Source organism: Balaenoptera musculus, chromosome 9, assembly GCF_009873245.2.
Source record: "Balaenoptera musculus isolate JJ_BM4_2016_0621 chromosome 9, mBalMus1.pri.v3, whole genome shotgun sequence".
NCBI classification, from domain to species: domain Eukaryota; kingdom Metazoa; phylum Chordata; class Mammalia; order Artiodactyla; family Balaenopteridae; genus Balaenoptera; species Balaenoptera musculus.
In genome coordinates, this window is record NC_045793.1 from 79,784,447 (window position 1) to 79,808,283 (window position 23,837).

The 23,837-nt window shown below is 37.2% G+C and overlaps 1 protein-coding gene and 1 non-coding gene across 3 annotated transcripts in view; one reads left to right on the forward strand and one right to left on the reverse strand.

The window, feature by feature from the left end:
• SEMA3D (semaphorin 3D) overlaps positions 1 to 23,837 on the forward strand; it is a 209,139-nt gene that overhangs the window by 92,387 nt on the left and 92,915 nt on the right. For both annotated transcript variants that reach the window (XM_036864311.1, XM_036864310.1), the window contains one exon: positions 3,985 to 4,145. In XM_036864311.1, the coding sequence (XP_036720206.1) occupies positions 3,985 to 4,145 (161 nt within the window). The remainder of the gene's footprint in view (positions 1 to 3,984; positions 4,146 to 23,837) is intronic.
• Positions 22,508 to 22,614, reverse strand: LOC118901411. Its single transcript, XR_005021384.1, has one exon. It is a non-coding gene; the product is annotated as a U6 spliceosomal RNA (small nuclear RNA).

Sequence of the window (23,837 nt, forward strand, 5' to 3'; positions counted from 1 at the left end):
AATGCAAGAAAGATAAACTGTTTGGGGAAGAGGGAACCTGTTCCAATCCCTGTCCCAAGGTCTTTTCAAAATGTGTGCATCAGCCTGAGAAATTTTCATATGTAATGCCTAAGTCCAGTTATTTAGTTTGGCTACAAAGCATCCGGGAAGCATGCTTTAATCGTTTTGATGCTAACATTGTTACAAGGCAACGTTAAATCATTTTAAAGTGTTAATGCTTCAGGTTAGTCACTATTTTTGCAGCTGTTTTTCCTTGTCAAATTTGTTTGAAACTAAAACCAATAGAATTAGTTATGGTAAAAGAAAATAAAGCAAATGATGACCTCAACTTTATTTTTCTCACTGTTTGCGTAGAGACGGAAAATGAGACTCAAGATTCTTAAACGTCTTCCTCTTCCCGTTAGCACTGCCATAATTCAGGGACTCACCACGTTTCAGAAACTTCTGGGGAGCCTCTCTGCCCCCATCTTTCCTGATTCTCATCCATCCTGAACACTGCAGCCAGACTTATTTTTGTAATACTCAGCTCTAGTCTCTGTCACTTTTCCTGCACAAAATACTTTAGTGGCTTTCAGTTACGTACATAGTACCCGACCTCCGCAGCCTGCCGTCTTATGCCCTAATACCTGGAGGCATCCTCACTTCTCACTGCCCCTGCCTCTTCTCTCTGTTGCAGCCTACTGAACTACTACAATTCCCCAAATTTATTAAAGTGCTTAATTTGTCTCAGACTCTGAGATACGTGCTGGGGTTTCCAAGATAAGTAAGGCCTGGTCTTGGCCCTGAAGGAACTCATACCCCATAGTAGGAGATAACATTAAACATGCAGTACGTAAGTGTAATATACGATGGTGTATACCCTTGTACATTCTAGTACTCTTCTGCTTGGAATAAACTTTTCTTTATGTTTTTCCTGTAAAGCTTCTGTCTGTCCTTCAAGACTGTTCACAAGTATCACCTCCTTTTGTAAGGTGATGCACAATTAATTACTTGAAAGATTTGTTAGCATTTTGTATACACTTGTATTATAATTTATTGTGCTTATGTTGTATTGTCTATGCATATCTATTTGCACAGGGATCTGTGAGCTCCTTGACGGTAGGACTCAGCCATTCCACAACCTTAAGCAGCATGTTCAATGCTTAACACGTACTAGAAGCTTATAAATATTTGTGGACAGAGTAGCTTTTTAATGTTATTCCAATATTATTTTAAAAAACATAGAGCTGTTCTAATCTTCATAAGTCACATTTAATGGAAGGTGAGATAATACTCTTCAATAGAACTCATTTGGCCCAAACCAGAGTTTAATATTCAAAGTAACAGTTAATGTTTTTTGAACTTTTCCTATTTTCAAGGCATTGTTCTAAGAACTTTATATAAATTACCTCCTTTAATCATCATGAGGATTATGAGTTGGAAAATATGACTTCTTTTTATAGATTTTATATAGAGTTTTAAAAATACATCATTATTATAATAGCTGATAGTTACATAGCACTTCCTGTGTGCTAGGCACTATTCTAATGCCTATGTTTACTCATTATTCCTCACATCTACGTGATTTATTACATAGTTTCTATTAATTATTATCCCCATTTTATAGATGAGAAGGCACAGAGAGTTTAAATTTGTTGTCCTCGATCACACAGCCAGAGTTGCAAAACTAGGATATGATGCAGCTGATCTGGGCCTAAAGCTCACACTCTTGCTTATTAGGCTAAGCCATGTTTCATTTTGTAATTAACATTGCAATGCGTAGTTCAAAATAGTTGATTATAATCCATGGACACTTGAAATAGTATGGATTTATAACCTAAAACCTACTTTCCTGTATTAGTTGGGTCAAGATATCCTCTTGGAAATCCCCTTACATACTTTCCATTTTGCCCATTTTATTCTTAGTTAAACAAGGGGAAATCCCATGGGAGATACAGAATTGCCTGATTGAAGGTTTGTGTGAAATGTTTTCTCTTGTTAAGGCTTTAGATTGTTATCTGTCTTGTCTGCTCTCTTGGTTCCATTCTTTCCCTTCTGTTCTACTTTGCAATCAATATGGAATATTTACTGGATATCAGCCCTGCAAAAATAGGCTTATTACTACATTTGAAGATGCTAAAATATATTATCCCATTTTGTCTCTGGTCTGAAAAACGATTAATGTTTTATTTAACTTTAGTAGAAAAATAATTCGTGTAGAGTTAAGACTTCGATCCAGGGTGCACAAAGCATGATTCATAAATATTAATAAGACATTTATGTTTGGTAAAGCCACACTCACTTGAGAATTCAAGTAGTATCGTATCTTCTTCAGCATATGACCTTTTAGTTTGTCAAAACTAAGACAAAAAAATCTATCTTAGTGACTAAAAGAAGTAACATTTAACCATTGTAAATTAGAAAAGTAGAGTGACAGGAATTCTCAAAAACATGAAATAGTAATAAAGCCCACAGTTTATGGACGGAATATATAGGCTTTAAATTTAAGGGACTCAAATATCCATTTTACAGAGATTGAAAACTGCCATTACACATTTTAGAAGCATCTTGATGCCTGTTTCTAAGACATCGTCTCTTTTTACTTTTCTCATCAATTGATAATGAATTGCTTGAACATAATGATTTAGTCTTAAAGTCCAGTAACATATAATGGACTTTAATAAAAGTGATGAGTGATATTATTATCTTATTGGTAATTAATAGTCTAGGGTTGTACAAAATGAGAGGGTATGTTTTGTACTTGGGGTGAAACATATTGAAAAGATTTGGGCTCCTGTAAACTCAGACCTAAATTTATTTATTTAGTTAGTTTGGTTTTTTTTCGCTTTTTGGTTTTTTTGGCCATGCCACATGGCTTGCGGGATCTTAGTTCCCTGACCAGAGATTGAACCTGGGCCCTCAGCAGTGAGAGCATGGAGTCCTAACCACTAACCCTCAGACCTAAATTTAAATAGGAATCTGTTCATATCACAATTATAACTGAAACAAAGAATTAGGCCCAGTAACAAACCAAAGATAAATGGAGACTGGGACTGAGGTTATATTATCAGCTTTGCCACCCTAGTTTTGTGACTTTAGGGCATGTGGCTTCATCTTGATGGAATTAAACACCTCCATTTATGAAATCATGAATTTGCATTAATTGATTTTTAAGGTCCCTTCTTGCTTTATAATTCTAATTCCATCACTGGTTCAGGATCACATCTCCCTCAGAGTCCATTGCTTCTTTGTTTACATCTTGCTGTATATGTGAAATAGGCACTGTAATCTTCCAGACACGGGGTCAATCTGAACACTATCAAAAGTAGAAGGGAAAAAAAATGCCTGAGATTTATCACACACTTAGTTTGCTGCTTACTTTGCATATATTGGTAATTTGATCAGTTTGCAAATCTTACTGTAGGTAGATGCTTTAATTTATAACTTAAGAAGGCAGGGACTTCCCGGGTGGCGCAGTGGTTAAGACTCCGCCTGCCAATGCAGGGGACACAGGTTCAAGCCCTGGTCCGGAAAGATCCCACGTTCCGTGGAGCAACTAAGCCCGTGCGCCACAACTACCTGGACATCGCAATGAAGAGTAGCCCCCACTCGCCTGCCGCAACTAGAGAAAGCCCATGTGCAGCAACAAAGACCCAATGCAGCCAAAAATAGATAAATAGATTTATTTTTTAAAAAGGTATTTAAAAAAAAGGTAAACAGCGTTGTGAGAAATTTTGCATTTATTGCTTTTGTGTTAACATGTTTTATGTTCATTTTTGATAATAAGATAAACATTGTGTCAATAAAATCAAATATAATAAGTTGCATCTATTGCTAAATGAGTATGTGCTAAAAACTGTATATTGTTTTCATATATCTAAATTGGAGCTTTCATGCTGTGTATCTGCATTTACAAAGTGGAACAGTGTGTGTATGGAGGCAAATAAAGATTTTGCTTATTCAGAATTTTTTCTTTCTTTTTATCCTTCTTTTACTTGCCCGTAGACTTGCTGCTTTCAAATAGCTGTATTCCCTTTTTGGGCTCATCAGAAGGACTGGATTTCCAAACCATTCTGTTAGATGAGGAGAGGGGCAGGCTGCTGCTGGGAGCCAAGGACCACATCTTCCTGCTCAGTCTGGTTGACTTAAACAAAAATTTTAAGAAGGTCAGTTTATTTCTATATAGTTGACTGGATGCATTTATTTTCATCTATGCCCTTTTCCTTCTCTTTTGTTTTGTTTTAAGTGATTCAGTGTCAAATGCAGTAGGTCATTTACATGTCAAAAAAGAACATGTTAAAAGAACTGATTGCCTCTGATACATGTTTTTGGATTTTTATGGATTTAAGTACAAGAGTGAGTGTAATACTAAAACCTGTGAAAATCTGAATGAAAGGCATGAAAAGTTAGTAAATGGATACTACTGCAAAGTTTTGGATTTAAAAGCTGGAAAATGAGTTATTCATGAAATATTAATATTTATATCTGTAGCAATTATTGTAAAATTAAATTTTTATTAATTTTCAATGAACAAATAAGCATACTTAATGATAGCGTGACTCTGGTAGCATTTTAGCACTACACTGGTTTCTCCACACTCTCCTTTTATATCTGAGCAAGTTTCTTCTATGGCCCAGTCACATTCAGATAGTGAAGATGAATAATGCCTCACTTGTGGGCTCATTAAGAACAATCTTAGCACTTAAAAGAAATATATACTAGTTATTCAAAACCCATAAAGCAATTGCTGTTGTAGCCTACATTTTCAACTAGCACTGTGATACCCAAAGAAAAGACTGTCACACTGTTTTATCAATTATTGTTAGCCAGTAATTTAGTAAATATCAATATCTATGCAAACAAAAATGGATACAAAGACTACAAGAGTTGAATGACTGATGAGAAGACATAATATATGACCTATTCTGCATCTATGAGGTAACTTTGTTTTTTCTTTCTCTTCTTTGCCAGAAGAAATACTACTGCAAAAGAAATACTAGGAGCCATTTCAAGCTTTCAGGTCAATAGTTCCCAACACTGAGTTAATAGAGACTTCTTCCCATTCAGAGTTTTTTGTAGGTCATTCTTGGACTTTGAAGCTTCATATGGCTTTCACCTACAATGACCACTTTAACTTAATCCTCTAATTTTGAGTTATTAAAATAACTAAATATCGGTTCAGTTATTTGAGTATTATCAGCACTCAGGGCTTCAGTCTACATAGGCAAAATATTTGTCACCATATGTGTTACTATCACTTAATGAACACATGCATTAGAAACAATGTTTTTGCTCCTCTAATCATTTAATTTTTAAGTAGTTGTTCCACACATTTTTGAGGTCCACCAAAGGAAAAGGAATAATTTTTTATGAATGCTCAGGTATGATAAAGAAATAATCTTTGAATGCAAATGTATACGCATGCATTCCATGTAATATGGGTGTCTAGAAGAAGAATGAGGGCTAAAATATTTCCAGTAGTTGTTCTTGACTTGTGTTAGTCCAAACACACAAACTCATAAGGTTATCTTATTTTTTTTGGAATTATTATTATTCTGCAGCCTAGATATTGTTTACAGTAAGGTGGAATAAACAGCTGATTATGTGCTAGAATTTGAAACACTTGTCCTTTTATTCTGCCATTATAGCTCCATTCCATTTATTCTTTTTTTTTTAACATCTTTATTGGAGTATAATTGCTTTTGCTTTACAATGGTGTGTTAGTTTCTGCTTTATAACAAAGTGAATCAGTTATACCTATACATATCTTCCCATATCTTTTCCCTCTTGTGTCTCCCTCCCTCCCACCCTCCCTATCCCACCCCTCTAGGTGGTCACAAAGCACCGAGCTGATCTCCCTGTGCTATGCGGCTGCTTCCCACTAGCTATCTATTTTACGTTTGGTAGTGTATATATGTCCATGCCACTGTCTCACTTTGTCCCAGCTTACCCTTCCCCCTCCCCATATCCTCAAGTCCATTCTCTAGTAGGTCTGTGTCTTCATTCTCGTTTTGCCCCTAGGTTCTTCATGACCTTTTTTTTTTTTTCTTAGATTCCATATATATGTGTTAGCATATGGTATTTGTTTTTCTCTTTCTGACTTACTTCACTCTATATGACAGACTCTAGGTCGATCCACCTCACTACAAATAACTCAATTTCGTTTCTTTTTATGGCTGAGTAATATTCCATTGTACATATGTGCCACATCTTCTTTATCCATTCATCTGTTGATGGACATTTAGGTTGCTTCCATGTCCTGGCTATTGTAAATAGAGCTGCAATGAACATTTTGGTACATGACTGTTTTTGAATTATGGTTTTCTCAGGGTATATGCCCAGTAGTGGGATTGCTGGGTTGTATGGTAGTTCTATGTGTAGTTTTTTAAGGAACCTCCATACTGTTCTCCATAGTGGCTGTATCAATTTACATTCCCACCAACAGTGCAAGAGGGATCCCTTTTCTCCACACCCTCTCCAGCATTTATTGTTTGTAGATTTTTTGATGATGGCCATTCTGACTGGTGTGAGATGATATCTCATTGTAGTTTTGATTTGCATTTCTCTAATGATTAATGATGTTGAGCATTCTTTCATGTGTTTGTTGGTAATCTGTATATCTTCTTTGGAGAAAACTCTATTTAGGTCTTCTGCCCATTTTTGGATTGGGTTGTTTGTTTTTTAGATATTGAGCTGCATGAGCTGCTTGTAAATTTTGGAGATTAATCCTTTGTCAGTTGCTTCATTTGCAAATATTTTCTCCCATTCTGAGGGTTGTCTTTTGGTCTTGTTTATTGTTTCCTTTGCTGTGCAAAAGCTTTTAAGTTTCATTAGGTCCCATTTGTTTATTTTTGATTTTATTTCCATTTCTCTAGGAGGTGGGTCAAAAAGGATCTTGCTGTGATTCATGTCACAGAGTGTTCTGCCTATGTTTTCCTCTAAGAGTTTGATAGTGTGTGGCCTTACATTTAGGTTTTTAATCCATTTTGAGTTTATTTTTGTGTATGGTGTTAGGGAGTGTTCTAATTTCAGTCTTTTACATGCAGCTGTCCAGTTTTCCCAGCACCACTTATTGAAGAGGCTGTCTTTTCTCCACTGTATATTCTTGCCTCCTTTATCAAAGATAAGGTGACCATATGTGCATGGGTTTATCTCTGGGCTTTCTATCCTGTTCCATTGATCTATATTTCTGTTTTTGTGCCAGTACCATACTGTCTTGATTACTGTAGCTTTGTAGTATAGTCTGAAGTCAGGGAGCCTGATTCCTCCAGCTCCGTTTTTCGTTCTCAAGATTGCTTTGGCTATTCGGGGTCTTTTGTGTTTCCATACAAATTGTGAAATTTTTTGTTCTAGTTCTGTGAAAAATGCCAGTGGTAGTTTGATAGGGATTGCACTGAATCTGTAGATTGCTTTGGGTAGTACAGTCATTTTCACAATGTTGATTCTTCCAATCCAAGAACATGGTATATCTCTCCATCTATTTGTATCATCTTTAATTTCTTTCATCATTGTCTTATAATTTTCTGCATACAGGTCTTTTGTCTCCCGAGGTAGGTTTATTCCTAGGTATTTTATTCTGTTTGTTGCAATGGTAAATGGGAGTGTTTCCATAATTTCTCTTTCAGATTTTTCATCATTACTGTATAGGAATGCCAGAGATTTCTGTGCGTTAATTTTGTATCCTGCTACTTTACCAAATTCATTGATTAGCTCTAGTAGTTTTCTGGTAGCCTCTTCAGGATTCTCTATGTATAGTATCATGGCATCTGCAAACAGTGACAGCGCTTTACTTCTTCTTTTCCGATTTGGATTCCTTTTATTTCTTTTTCTTCTCTGATTGCTGTGGCTAAAACTTCCAAAACTATGTTGAATAATAGTGGTGAGAGTGGGCAACCTTGTCTTGTTCCTGATCTTAGAGGAAATGGTTTCAGTTTTTCACCATTGAGGACAATGTTGGCTGTGGGTTTGTCACGTATGGCCTTTATCATGTTGAGGAAAGTTCCCTCTATGCCTACTTTCTGCAGGGTTTTTATCATAAATGGGTGTTGAATTTTGTCGCAAGCTTTCTCTGCATCGATTGAGATGATCATATGGTTTTTCTCCTTCAATTTGTTAATATGGTTTATCACATTGATTGATTTGCATATATTGAAGAATCCTTGCTTTCCTGGGATAAACCCCACTTGATCATGGTGTATGATCCTTTTAATGTGCTGTTGGATTCTGTTTGCTAGTATTTTGTTGAGGATTTTTGTATCTATATACATCAGTGATATTGGCCTGTACTTTTCTTTCTTTGTGACATCTTTGTCTGGTTTTGGTGTCAGGGTAATGGTGGCCTCGTAGAATGAGTTTGGGAGTGTTCCTCCCTCTGCAATATTTTGGAAGAGTTTGAGAAGGATAGGTGTTAGCTCTTCTCTAAATGTTTGATAGAATTTGCCTGTGAAGCCATCTGGTCCTGGGCTTTTGTTTGTTGGAAGATTTTTAATCACCGTCTCAATTTCAGTGCTTGTGATTGGTCTGTTTATATTTTCTATTTCTTCCCGGTTCAGAAGGTTGTGCTTTTCTAAGAATTTGTCCATTTCTTCCAGGTTGTCCATTTTATTGGCATAGAGTTGCTTATAGTAATATCTCATGATCCTTTGTATTTCTGCAGTGTCAGTTGTTACTTCTCCTTTTTCATTTCTAATTCTATTGATTTGAGTCTTCTTTTTTTTTCTTGATGAGTCTGGCTAATGGTCTATCAATTTTGTTTATCTTCTCATAGAACCAGGTTTTAGTTTGATTGATCTTTGCTCTCATTTCCTTCATTTCTTTTTCATTTATTTCTGATCTGATCTTTATGATTTCTTTCCTTCTGCTAACTTTGGGGGTTTTTTTGTTCTTCTTTCTCTAATTGCTTTAGGTGTAAGGTTAGGTTGTTTATTTGAGATATTTCTTGTTTCTTAATGTAGGATTGTATTGCTATAAACTTCCCTCTTAGAACTGCTTTTGCTGCATCCCATAGGTTTTGAGTCGTCCTGTTTTCATTGTCATTTGTTTCTAGGTATTTTTTTATTTCCTCTTTGATTTCTTCAGTGATCTCTTGGTTATTAAGTAGTGTACTGTTTAGCCTCCATGTGTTTGTATATTTTACAGATTTTTTTCCTGTAATTGTTATCTAGTCTCATAGTGTTGTGGTCGGAAAAGATACTTGATACGATTTCAATTTTCTTAATTTTACCAAGGCTTGATTTGTGACCCAAGATATGATCTATCCTGGAGAATGTTCCATGAGCACTTGAGAAGAAATTGTATTCTGCTGTTTTTGGATGGAATGTCCTATAAATATCAATTAAGTCCATCTTGTTTAATGTATCATTTAAAACTTGTGTTTCCTTATTTATTTTCATTTTGGATGATCTGTGCATTGGTGAAAGTGGGGTGTTAAAGTCCCCTACTATGATTGTGTTACTGTCGATTTCCCCTTTTATGGCTGTTAGTATTTGCCTTATATATTGAAGTTCTCCTGTGTTGGGTGCATAAATATTTACAATTGTTATATCTTCTTCTTGGATTGATCCCTTGATCATTATGTAGTGTCCTTCTTTGTCTCTTGTAATAGTCTTTATTTTAAAGTCTATTTTGTCTGATATGAGAATTGGCTACTCCAGCTTTCTTTTCATTTCCATTTGCATGGAATATCTTTTTCCATCCCCTCACTTGCAGTCTGTATGTGTCCCTAGGTCTGAAGTGGGTCTCTTGTAGACAGCATATATACGGGTCTCATTTTTGTATCCATTCAGCCAGTCTATGTCTTTTGGTTGGAGCATTTAATCCATTTACATTTAAGGTAATTATCGATATGTATGTTCCTATTCCCATTTTCTTAATTGTTTTGGGTTTGTTATTGTAGGTCTTTTCCTTCTCTTGTGTTTCCTGCCTAGAGAAGTTCCTTTAGCATTTGTTGTAAAGCTGGTTTGGTGGTGCTGAATTCTCTTAGCTTTTGCTTGTCTGTAAAGGTTTTAATTTCTCCATCAAATCTGAATGAGATCCTTGCTGGGTAGAGTAATCTTGGTTGTAAGTTTTTCTCCTTCATCACTTTAAATATGTCCTGCCATTCTCTCTGGCTTGCAGAATTTCCTGCTGAAAGATCAGCTGTTAACCTTATGGGGATTCCCTTGTGTGTTATTTGTTGTTTTTCCCTTGCTGCTTTTAATATGTTTTCTTTGTATTTAGTTTTTGACAGTTTGATTAACATGTGTTTTGGCGTGTTTCTCGTTGGATTTATCCTGTATGGGACTCTGTGTGCTTTCTGGACTTGATTAACTATTTCCTTTCCCATATTAGGGAAGTTTTCAACTATAATCTCTTCAGATATTTTCTCAGTCCCTTTCTTTTTCTCTTCTTCTTCTGGGACCCCTATAATTCGAATGTTGGTGCGTTTAATGTTGTCCCAGAGGTCTCTGAGACTGTCCTCAGTTCTTTTCATTCTTTTTTCTTTATTCTGCTCTGCAGTAGTTATTTCCATTATTTTGTCTTCCAGGTCACTTATCCGTTCTTCTGCCTCAGTTATTCTGCTATTGATCCCTTCTAGAGAATTTTAAATTTCATTTATTGTGTTGTTCATCATTGTTTGTTTGCTCTTTAGTTCTTCTAGGTCCTTGTTAGACGTTTCTTTTATTTTCTCTATTCTATTTCCAAGATTTTGGATCATCTTTACTATCATTATTCTGAATTCTTTTGCAGGTAGACTGCCTATTTCCTCTTCATTTGTTAGGTCTGGTGGGTTTTTACCTTGCTCCTTCATCTGCTGTGTGTTTTTCTGTCTTCTCATTTTGCTTAACTTACTGTGTTTGGGGTCTCCTTTTCGCAGGCTACAGGTTCATATTTCCTGTTGTTTTTGGTGTCTTTTCCCAGTGGCTATGGTTGGTTCAGTGGGTTGTGTAGCCTTCCTGCTGGAGGGGACTAGTGCCTGTGTTCTGGTGGATGAAGCTGGATATTGTCTTTCTGGTGGGCAGGTCCACGTCTGGTGGTGTGTTTTGGGGTGTCTGTGGCCATATTATGATTTTAGGCAGCCTCTGTGCTAATGGATGGGGTTGTGTTCCTGTCTTGCTAGTTGTTTGGCATAGGGTGTCCAGCACTGTAGCTTGCTGGTCATTGAGTGAAGCTGGGTCTTGGTGTTGAGATGGAGCTCTCTGGGAGATTTTCACCGTTTGATATTATGTGGAGCTGGGAGGTCTCTTGTGGACCAGTGTCCTGAAGTTGGCTCTCCCACCTCAGAGGCACAGCAGTGACTCCTGTCTGCAGCACCAAGAGCCTTTCTTCCACACGGCGCAGAATAAAAGGGAGAAAAAATAGAAACAAAGAAAGAAGATAAAATAAAATAAAGTTATTAAAATAAAAAAATAATTATTAAGAAAAAATTTTAAAAAGTAAAAAAAAACGACAAACAAAAAAAGAAATGGATGGACAGAACCTTAGGACTAATGGTAAAAGCAAAGCTATACAGACAAAATCACACACAGAAGCATACACATACACACTCACAAAAAGAGAAAAAGGGGAAAAAATATATATATCTTTGCTCCCAAAGTCCACCTCCTCAATTTGGGATGATTCGTTGTCTCTTCAGGTCTGCCACAGATGCAGGGTACATCAAGTTGATTGTGGAGATTTAATCCACTGCTCCTGAGGCTGCTGGGAGAGATTTCTCTTTCTCTTCTTTGTTCACACAGCTCCTGGGGTTCATCTTTGGATTTGGACCTGCCTCTGCGTGTAGGTTGCCTCTGTTCTTCGCTCAGACAGGACGGGGTTAAAGGAGCAGCTGATTCGGGGGCTCTGGCTCACTCAGGCCGGGGGGAGGGAGGGGTATGGATGCGGGGTGAGCCTGCGGCGGCAGAGGCCAGCGTGACGTTGCACCAGCCTGAGGCGCAACGTGCGTTCTCCCGGGGAAGTTGTCCCTGGATCTCGGGACCCTGGCAGTGGCGGACTGCACAGGCTCCCGGGAGGGGAGGGGTGGATAGTGACCTGTGCTTGCACACAGGCTTCTTGGTGGCGGCAGCAGCAGCCTTAGCGTCTCATGCCCGTCTCTGGGGTCCGCGCTGATAGCCGCGGCTCACGCCCGTCTCTGGAGCTCCTTTAAGCGGCGCTCTTAATCCCCTCTCCTCGCGCACCAGGAAACAAAGAGGCAAGAAAATGTCTCTTGCCTCTTTGGCAGGTCCAGACTTTTTCCTGGACTCCCTCCCGGCTAGCCATGGCGCACTAGCCCCTTCAGGCTGTGTTCACGCAGCCAACCCCAGTCCTCTCCCTGGGATCCGACCTCCAAAGCCCAAGCCTCAGCTCCCAGCCCCCGCCTGCCCCGTCGGGTGAGCAGACAAGCCTCTCGGGCTGGTGAGTGCTGGTCGGCACTGATCCTCTGTGCAGGAATCTCTCCGCTTTGCCCTCTGCACCCCTGTCGCTGCGCTCTCCTCCGTGGCTCCGAAGCTCCCCTCCTGCCACCCCCCCGTCTCCCCAGTGAAGGGGCTTCCTAGTGTGTGGAAACCTTTCCTCCTTCACAGCTCCGTCCCAGAGGTGCAGGTCCCGTCCTTATTCTTTTGCCTCTGTTATTTATTTTTTCTTTTGCCCTACCCAGGTACGTGGGGAGTTTCTTGCCTTTTGGGAGGTCTGAGGTCTTCTGCCGGCATTCAGTGGGTGTTCTATAGGAGCAGTTCCACGTGTAGATGTATTTCTGATGTATCTGTGGGGAGGAAGGTGATCTCCGTGTCTTACTCTTCCGCCATCTTGAAGCTCCTCCCCATTTATTCTTAAGGGTGTATTTTTTCCTTAGGAATTTTTTTTTAAGTACTCATACTCCTAGTAGAGCCTATAGATGGTATCAACTAATATCTTAATCATCAGTAAATATCTTAGTAGGGGATGACTGTTTTTATGAAAGAGGCCAAAGAAAATCCTATTCAACTTTGAAGTTTTGCTTTAAAAGACACTACATAGCTAACAAAGCAGTTTTCCAAATATGTCTCAGTCTTAGAAAATAGCAAAAATCAATTCATACTTTTAAGGGAATTTGTTCTTGTGCTGTTCTCTGCCTTCAGGGATTGGAAGAAAAAGTCCATTTATCTGAACTGAGTGTATTAGATCATTGCTTAAAATAAATTCTGATAGCTAACTTCCTTCTGTGGCTATTTTAAGCAAATCTCTCTTTGGCCATATTCCATGCTTGAAATGTGCTAATATTTAATAAAATAAATGTTTGTGAAATATTGCTTTCCCATATGATGTTATTGAAATAAATGGTCATTTGAACACATTATAAAATTAGGGTCTGTACTAGAGATTTTCTGCCTAACTGATTTTTCTTTATCTTTGTAAAATGAACCATTCATAAAGGGATTATGCATGTAAAGGTAAGAATTTATGTTTATGTAGGTATCCACCTTTAAAATGGATATAAATCACACCAGTGCTAAAAGGTACTTACTCCACAGTAGCAAGTAAGTGTCAAGATGTAGTAGTTTAGCAGTGTTTAGACCTACGTGGTTTGCGTTGGCTCAGTGCCCCTCCGCAAAAATCCAGACTCCTCTGTGGAAGAAACCACACATGTTGGGACTCTGCGGCTGAAGGATGTCCGTTGTATTCTTTAGAGTTAAAGCAATCTACAACACATAATTGAGTTATGAGTGACTGGTTGGGAATCTTTTCCTCTGGGAAATTAAAAAAAAAATCTGTAGAGAGTATTTGAAGTATCAAAATTTAGGATATATGTTTATTTGAAGTGCCTATTGAAAAATAGCCATTGTCATTTCATAATTGTCACAAGCCTTTAGAGTGGAATCACCAGAAGTAATAGCAAAATCGTTTACAAAAGTGATTCATAATAAATATTTAATAATATCCTTGTTATTATCTTTACTCTTTTCAGACTAGATTTTGAATCTCCTGCAATGAATGGGGCAGGTATATGATCAATAAACTTTGATGAGTAAATGGCTGTAGAGGGAGAAAGTCAAAATTAGACCTTTCAGGGCATTTCTTCCATCTAGAAAGTAAAGATTAAGTAGACTGAATTTCTTTTTTAACTCTCTGACATTTTGGTAAGAGAGATAAGATTCTGATCTTTTTTAAAAAATTATTTCTACAGGGACTTAATAGACCTAAGGGCAAGTATAAGCATCACCAGGGATGTGATGCCTCAGTATTTAAGTAGGCTTTTTCTAGAGTTGCTCCCTAAGGCCTCTCTTTAGTTCAGGTACCCTGTGGATTCCTCTCTGGGACAGGTTTGGGACAGATAATGCACATTGATTCAACATTCCCTTCCCCCAACACTAGGTCAAAATGGAGTAATCAGATCGAGACATAAGTGATCCCATTCCAAGGACAAAGATCTGGAACTGTATTTAACCACTCCCAACAGCTTTGTTGTAGGTTGAGTTCCCCCAGAGGCCAACTATGATATGAAGATTAGCTTATAGGATATTTGTAAGGGAGTGTTCTTGGGATCAACACTTGTGAGGGCATCACTAAGGAAGTAGCATTAGACAAGGGGAGAACCAAGCTGTGACGCAGTACCAACAAAAGCCTCAGCCGACAGGCCACGCTGAGAAGGTGGCAAGCCCTTCAATATTTTTCTCTAGTATAAGTGATAATACCGTTATTCATCTGGGTTTATCTTGTGAAAGAGAATCTCCGTTTTCTCCCCATCTCATCCATTCACCATGACCATCGTATTATCTCTTAAAAAACAAAAATCTGATCATATTTCTTCCCTGTTTACATGCTTCTGGGAGTTCTTGATTTCCAAGGAACTTGAATAAACTTCAAGGCCCTTCCCACCCATTTCTGCTCTGTTTCCAGTCTATTGACTTCTAAGGCCCTTCCCACCCATTTCTGCTCTGTTTCCAGTCTCATTTTTATCCACTCTTCCTCGTTCTTTCACTAGTACTTTACTTTCTGCTTTCCTCTTTCTCTCTTTCTTTTACTCTAACTGCCATGTTACAAAATGAATAACTTTCAAGTTTTGTGCTTTTGCTACAACTCTTTGAAATTGACATTCACTTTCTTGCTCATCTCACTCTTTGATTTTGAAGGCACTTACCTAATACTGCTCTTTTACCGCCTCTTGCTCCCCAAGGCTTCCTTATCCTCAGGAGACATAACTCTTCTTTGTGTTTACTAGAGCATTTTATATATTTATACCAGTGTCAGATGTCCTATCTGATAGAACTATTATTATCCATTTGTGTAAATATATGACCCTCTTAATTATATACTCCTTGAATAGGGGAACTATTTTTTCTGCACTTCTGATTCTCCTTTAGTACATAGTACAGTGTCTTACACATAAAGGATACTAAATAATGTTCATTTTGTTTTTTGAGTTGGTAATTTTGTTATCTTTTCCTCTCTTGAGTGTGCTACCAATATACTACTCTTTAATCAATTAGTGTGCTGTCAGCTTAAAAGACATCTTACTTGGGCTGGTAAAAAATAAGGAAATTTGTTATATTATAGAATAAGAATAATGTACAGAGTTTGAGTGGCTATGTAAATGGTAATATCATCTACTTAACAATGTTGTAAATGATCCAGTTCTTTCTGTCTCTTCTGTCTGCCATTGTTGGTGTTGGCATTATCCTTAGGTTGGTAGCAAAGTGGCTATAACAGTTTCATGGGTCACATCCAAACAAGGAAATGTAAAGTAATTAAAGACCATTACTCACTATGTCTTATCCTTAGGAGCAAGGAAACCTTTTAAAGAACTCTCCCTCACATCTCATTGGCCAGAAACATGTCAATTCCAATTCTTATACTTACTTGAAAGAGTGCTGGGGAAGCTGTGATTTGCTTATATCAATCAACTGCTTTAGGTGGAAGAAGTGTTCAGGAATCAATCTCGTTGATCACTACACTTAAAGAGAGGGAGTAGAAAACAAGTTCTCTGAAAAAAATAATTTGCTTAGGGGACTTTTTTTTTTCTAATTAATGTAGATTTCCTGAGGCAAACATAAAAGTTTTCTCAGACAATCAAAAAGAAGAGTGTATATTTTCTCTTCAGAGAAAATTATAACGATTAGCTAGTTCTACAAGGAAATTATCTGGAAGGATTTATTTTTCTTTCAGGAGATATCTTAGAAAGTATTCATTGCAAGTAAAAATCCTTGAAATAATTTTTCTCCACACTGCATTGTAAAGATTGAAAAATCTGCTAACATGTACAAATACTTCTCTTGCTTATGTAAGAGTTCATTTGCCTCTATAAAACTTCTCTATGATTCTTTATTTAATCTAAGCTTTGTAAAATCTAATCTGCTGCAGATTTCTACACATTTGCTGATACTCTGTCAGTTTTCTCCCTTCAGTATTGTTAACTGTTGTTGAGGGTGACATCGTCAGGAGGGAATACATTACAACTTAACTCAGAGAATTAAAGACTACATCATTATTCTGTAGTACTAGTTTTTAGCATTATCCACTAAATATTTAATGTACAGAGAACATATTTTTAAAAAATCAAATAACTAAATATGACTTAAGCATCGTTGAAAGTATTTCCTAGCAGAATTATGTCTAAAATAATGCTGCTTTGATTTGGTTTTGTCAGTCTCTGGGATTGAAACTTATTGTATGTGTTTGTAGAAGTAAAACTTGGAATACTTTTTAGTAACTGAACTTTGAATAATTTTCTTTATTTTGTCCTACTTTAGTCAGGGTTTTTTGTTTGTTTATTTTTTTCATAGAAAAATTTGAGTATCTACTCTTGGTGCTAAGAACGTCTAACAGAATATAAAACTCAGGTCTTGTCATTGCTCATGCCCTACTTAGGAAGATAAGACATAACACAGTTAAAATAAAAGTCAGAAAATTTTTAAATGTCCAAAATAATGAGACAGAGCACATAGTAGGAATTTAGGGAAGGGGAAAAAAGATCACATGTTGTGCATGGGATTTGAATTAGTCCAAAATGGATGAGTAAATGTAAATTATTGTTAACAATTTAATTAAATAGTTTGTATTTGGATTTGGACCATAAGGTTTATTATTTCCTTGTCCAGCTAGGATGGGGGAAAACATGTTGGAGAAACAGAGTAGAAGAGAGTCATTTCTCCCCTCCATGTGTAAATTTCTCATAGTTCAAGTTAAAGAAACTAGGTTTCCCTGCCCTTAACCTACCCCATCTCTAGAGTCAGAGGAATTTTAATAGTCCTTGAAAAATGTGGTCAGCTGTAGACATTTATATCCATTTATCATTAATTTATAAGTGATGCATGAGAAACCTGTTCAGTGTAGACATCATAATAATGAAAGTGTTTGACACTTGTACAATATGGTTTAAGGACCTATGGTTTCTAAACAAATTATCCTGAACTACATGGCATCTGTCACTGACTACAAGCGAACATTCTCCACCTCAGCTGGCCTTAAGTAGTCCTAGCAATAATTCATGTAAAATCCAGAGCCCTCTCTATGTAAACTTTAGGAGTAATATATACAAGCTGAAACTCTCTCCCTCTCTCCTCCTCTCTCTTTTTTTTAATGGAGTCATGATTGACAGTAAAAAAAAAATGTCCAATCCTCTCTGGTTATGCTACTTAGTTGGCTTCTTGAGTTAATGAATTGTTGGGATCCTTCCATCTGAAAATGTTACTCATTTTGGAAGCAGTTCAAACCATGCTTAGGTGGAGTGAGTCTCTAAACCAGGATGTAAGCAAACAGGTCACAAAGGGAATGATTTATTAAGCTAAGTACTGCTTTTGTATCTATTAATGAAGCATTTGTTTCTTGGTTTTCTTTCTTTTGTCTTCTCTCGTTTTTCAGGTGGGTTATAGAGGCAGATGAGTAGACCAATGAGAAATAAACTTATTCTGAGACTACGGTTGTTATTTATTTTACCTACTAATCCAGCAGCAACCGTTATGTCAACTCATGGAGTATAATAATAAACAACTTTATTTTACCTCCCACAGTCCCTTTCAATCTGCTCTGTGGGACTGGGTCTTCTCCCTGGACCTGTTTGATGACTCCAGCAGACCCCATGGCTTTCAAGGTCACTCTTAGAGAGTACAGACAGTTGTTTTCCAGCAATTAAAAGGTCCAGTCTAATGTAACAGAGTGTCCAACCTCATTTAAAATTGAACCTTCCCTCGCTCTACCTGTCCCCATTTGGGCACGCCATGGGAGGGAGGGCGGGTTCCTGAGTAGGGAGACGTTCAGAGGCTTCTTCTCTCCTGACCCTGACTGCGCTCCTCTTCTTCTCTAAGCTGCTACAGTCAGTGTCTGACCCTATGGTGTCGTATCAGGAGAAGAGAAGAGGAGAGGGGTTCAGGAAAATGTCTTTTGCCATTGTCAGAGGGACCTCATTTCTCAACTTTCTGATCTTGTCAGACGCTTAAAGAAGGGTGACTTTTCTTTCATTGGCCCCTCTGTGAGTTTCTGGAATTTCCTCTTTCTGGAGTTCTTTCCCTTGCAATTTTCTGGATAAGCGTGGCTGCATTTCTCCTCTGACTGGTGTGTCCTCATTCTTTATCTGAGACAGGTTGCAGTTCCACCAGATGTTAACTTCTGAAGTCTTTTCACTCAGCCTTCTTGAACAGGACCTCAGGTGACCTCATGCCATCGCATTTTTGCATGACCATGTCTCCCATCTGTTCCATAGGAAGCTGTCTTGTGTATTTTCCTGGACACACTCTAGAAGTTCAGGGTGATATCAGTATAGCCACTGAGCCTGGCCTCTGTGTCCACTGAAACCTGTCAGTCTCTCTCACCCTTTAGACATTTGTCCACAATGTCCCACAAATGGCATGTTCAACAGTAAGTGCTTCTTGAGGTCCCATCAAAGCCCCTTCCCTGGCACCTGCTTCTTACCCTGGGGCTTGTAAGACACATGACACAACTGTCTCAGACAAAATATCCTTTTCAAGGGAAAGGAAAAAACTTTGTAAGTTCCAGTGTCCAACTATTGTATAGCTTGAACATAGGTGAAATCATCTAAATGATTCTTGGCCACCAACTTTGAAGAGTTTTGCATCCTCAGCTAGCATCTCATTTTAAATTTTTTCTCAGCTAAAATTTCTTTTTTTAACATCTTGCTCTAATATCTAAGCCATAAAATGAGCTCTCAAAAGAATGTTGCTTTACCTCCAAATATAACAGGCAAGCTCATTGTATATCATTCCTGATGTATACACTCTAGAATCATAGGAGTAACCAAATGGGGAATGTCAGTATCCTTATTAGTGTTATTTGCATTTTGGATATTAATAGCCTTATTCAAAACATTTGCTGTTTTACATCTTGTTTCCCATGTTTTTTAATAGTATTTCTGTTGGGTTCTAGCAAAGCTAAGCCATAACCGAGAATCTAATAAACGAGCGTGTAAGACATGCAATGATCCATTTTAAAATAATCTAACACTTAGTCTTCAAATAGTTTACTTTCGTTTTGAGACAATACTTAATTATCTTTTTTCTTTTTAATTAAAAATATTTTTTCTTGAAACTGATATGTGTCAAAATTAAATGTTTTACATAAAATGTTCAAAGAATTGCCATGTTAGCTAAACAAAGGTGAAGATCATTAACCGGGCCCCAACAAAAACCTATTAGCTAAATTTACAGTGTTGAAGGCAAAAGCAGTATAATACTTTAAATTTTTATGTTTAATGTAATTGACGTTTGTTTTTAAGGTAAAAAGCACTAAATATGTTTCTGGCAGAAAACAAGGAAGTTTTCCTATGGGTTTTAAAATGAAAAGCAATGTGTCAAAGCAATATAAATTTATAACCTACCTAAAAGAGAACTCCATATTTTTATGGAATAACTTGAGACAATTTCATTTCACCTTGCTAATAAAATTTAGGTCCCCACATTTAAGAACTTTATTTTGTTTATTAACCAAAAAACAATCAGAACTATTTAAAAGGAAACATTGGTAAACTTAAAACACTTAAAAGCTAGAACTCAGACACTCTTAAGAAGATTGACTTTCTTTTTGAGCAGACTGTCACATTTATAAACATGGAATGACTCTATTAACGTTTTTTTTTTCTTCTTCCCAGCAATTGTAATGTAATTTCGTATTATTTTTCTCCTTATTTAACATGAAAATGAGGTACGTAATTATAAAAATTAGTCAGTTTACTTGAAATTCATCAAAATAGTCTCCTATTTTAATCATTGTTATTAGAAAAATCACTAATCGAAATGAGTTTATAATTTTAACTATAATAATTTTCGGTGGCATATTTAAACACCCTTTTTTTGTGTAGTATGAAAAGGACTTTGTTATTTCCCTTTCCTTAAGGAAGTCTAGAACAAGAGGGTTTTCATACACAGGGATCCTGTACTAGCTTGCTTTATATTGAGTATAAGCAGAAATGCTTTTATAAATCAGAATGACCTTCTGACTCTAGTTCATTAACTCATTTCATGGCTGCATAAGACGTTCTCATCTAACGTGTGACCCTGGAAGTCTATTATTTAGGCGAAAAGACTGAGAATAAATAACTTCTCATTTGAAATCAAGTTATTGATAAAAGAAAATTGCCACTCTTTATTCTTAGTTAATACTTGAAATAAAGAAAATATAAACCCTTGGAAACCCTGTGGACTCCCCAATAAGTTAAGTTTTGGTATAAGGCACCCTGCTTAGTTTCACGGTGATTAATCTGCTCCTATTGCCTGCGGAGCACATGCTGTCTGGTAATCACAGAGGTGAAACAATTGCCTCGTTCATGGATGGGCGGGCTCCCCCGCCCGGGTGCTGATGTGCAGGTCCCATCTGGTCACTGTAATGGGCTGTCAGGATGTTGTCAGACTGCTCAGACTTCTGCCGGAACTCGACAAGGACTCTTTCTCTGTCTCCAGTTTTAAAGGAAACTTTGCAGATCACTTTTCAATAATTTCCGAGTACTTTTTATGTATGTGGGCTGTGCCAGGTGCTAAAGAGGGTAGGAAGAAAACACAATGTCCCTTGTCAGTTAGTATCAGTGGCCACTCAACTTTAATGAGTCATATACTTCCTGTAAGAAGAGAAGGGAGACTGTGACTTGTATTCCTCACAAAATTTTGAAATCTATCCACAAGTGTAATTGCACCACAAGTTCAAAATCACCAACCCATTTGTGGATTTCTTAAATTTACTTTTAATTTGTATGATACAGTAGCATTTCTCTCATTTTCATGCAGTTTATTTATTGAGCTCCTGCCATTCCAGGTAGAACAAGCTCGTTCTGCGGATAATGCTAAGATGATATTTGGCAGTGCAGCATTCGCTGCTAACAAGTGGTGCAGCAGAGACTCGAACCCACATCTTCCAATTCCACTGCAGTTCATTGCTCTTTATGCCAGGAAAAGGTCCCAAACTAAATCTACTTGCAAAAAGAAGGGGGCAGATGGATGTGGTAGACGCGAGTGTACTGGAATTCGGAGCTGGTTGATGGAAGAAAGCTAAATGTCAAAGAGGCTTTGGGCTGAGTCCTAAAACAGGAAAGGGAGAGACAGTTCTCATCCAAGACTTCATGAACGAAGCTATGTGGGCGATTAGATGCAAACCTTGAGAATTGAAACTTCCCTTCTGTAACACTCTCTACCCCAGCCGCTTTCAGTTTTACGCGCTTTACCGCTGGCTCTCCTGTCCTTTTTTCCCAGTACTTCGGTCTTTGAGCTCAGATCTCCTACCTCTCTCTGTCCTTGGAACTGACACTCTGGAGTAGTCACTCTTCCCTTCGTTGTTCAAATCCTTGTATCATATGGCATTTAGAGCAGCATTTTCCCAACCTTTTTACAACCAGTCAAAAACTTGAATCCTGTTCGTTGACAGAGATGGCCACTTGCATTTTTAAGGCTGTGAGTTTTTGTCTTTACTTAGGTTTTATGAACAAGTTGTAACTTCCTCTTGTGTATTCCATTCAGTTGTCTTGGCATCTCTGAATTAGGCCAAAGGGCATTTGACTGACCTTGCACTTGCTAACTTGAGTCAATTAAATTGCTTTTCCAAAGATGAAACAAAGAGCAGATATAATTAGAATTTCCTTAGGATGTTGTTATAAGGCCTTATCATTATTTGAATGTTTCTGTAACTTGCCTAAGATTAAATAATTAAAAATAAAGTGCCTGACATTTCACGTTATGAAATGATAACTGTTAATTAATTATATAACTTATAAATGAAACAGTAATTGTTAGAGACATTGCAGCATTTTACTGTGAGTTCCTCCTGCCTATTTGTCTTCAAAGTGAAGTAAATAGGCTTCAAAAAACAAACCATTTTGGATTTTGGATAGAGATAAGCAAATAAAATCAACATAAGATAACTAGATCATAGATTGTATTTTTAAATGCATACATCTCCTGCTATCATTTCATAAGGAAATTAATATTAAATCTCTTTTGAAAAATGTGCTTATAATTTAACTTTATAGCATATAAGCATATGCAAAGTGACAGTGAAGACAATGTTATTTCATCAGAATGATCTCTTTTCATACTAGTAATCTACATTCTATAACTCTGAAGGAAACAGATATGTACATATTTTTACTCATTCTTTTTTTTAAAATATGTAACCCTTCATGAATTTGCATGTCATCCTTGTGCAGGGGCCAGGCTAATCTTCTCTATGTCATTCCAATTTTAGTATAGGTGCTGCCAAAGTGAGCACTACATATATATTATTAGAGGTTAGTATTTGATCCTTCCAAGTGTAACAGGCAAAAATTAATTTTTTGGAAATGATCAATTTCAATTATGAAATACTATGAAAACAGCATAAACATACTAACATGGTTAGGTCAGTAAATTACTGAATATGGAAACTGACTTATCAGACATACTTGTTTTAAAACTTTAACACATAAATTATCATCTTCAAGTGGAGACATTTTGTAAACTTATTTACTTCTCTTCTTTCGCATGTAGTTTTCTGTTACCAACTTGATCTCTAAGATTAGCACTCAAATTAAAACCAATTTGCAGCCCCTAATTATTTTGTAGTGGATCAATTAGTGGTTACACAGTAGATAACTATGTTGAGAGAAATTCTTGGGCTTATCAGGATCCACAGAAAGGATCTGTTTGATTTCTGATGTCTGTGCTACATGTGGGTGGAGAGAGCAGCTTTGTACATATTTGAGATCCTTGATGTCTAGGCTCCAAGGTCCTGAAGACTACTCCCACCAAAATGATAGCTTAAAAGCTGTATCTGGTACATCATACAATGTTAAGAACTAGCATTCTGTGGGAATATTTCAGGACAATTAAAATATGGCAATTATGCAAGTAGCACCTCTGCTTCTGGTATGCCTCTCTTTGATAAGTGAAAGAAAAATGTCTGTGGGTAACTTTCTAAAGGAGTAATACAGCTGCATCAACTTTTAGAAATAGTGGTATGTGTTTTGCTTGTCTTGCTTAATGGAACTTTTAATATGGCATGATGCTGAGTGTTCAAAGCACCAAAGTGCAAGAAAATGTGTATGTCATCTTACTTTTAACAAATTCAACAAGCAAAGAGAGTAGTAATAATCACTACCTCAAAACTTTCCCATTACCTAATTAATGATCAAGAGGGCCTTTTATAGATATTGTGGACTTTGTATTTTTAAGTGTGGGGTGTGATTTCTGTCTGAGAGTGAGGCAATCTCAAAGTGTACTACCTGGGCTACTGAAATAATTTCAAGATCTCAGGTACCTCTTGGGCTTTTGTGTAAATGATGCTGAAACTTGATACTATGTATGAAGTACTCTATACCCAATCAGATTTAACATCTCTCTCTCCCTCTATGTATCTATCTCTCTTTGTTTCTTACTCTTTTCCCCCTCTGTATCCATCTACACACGTACACACGGTTTGACTAGAAATATACGGAAGTGGTGGAATGCTTTTAT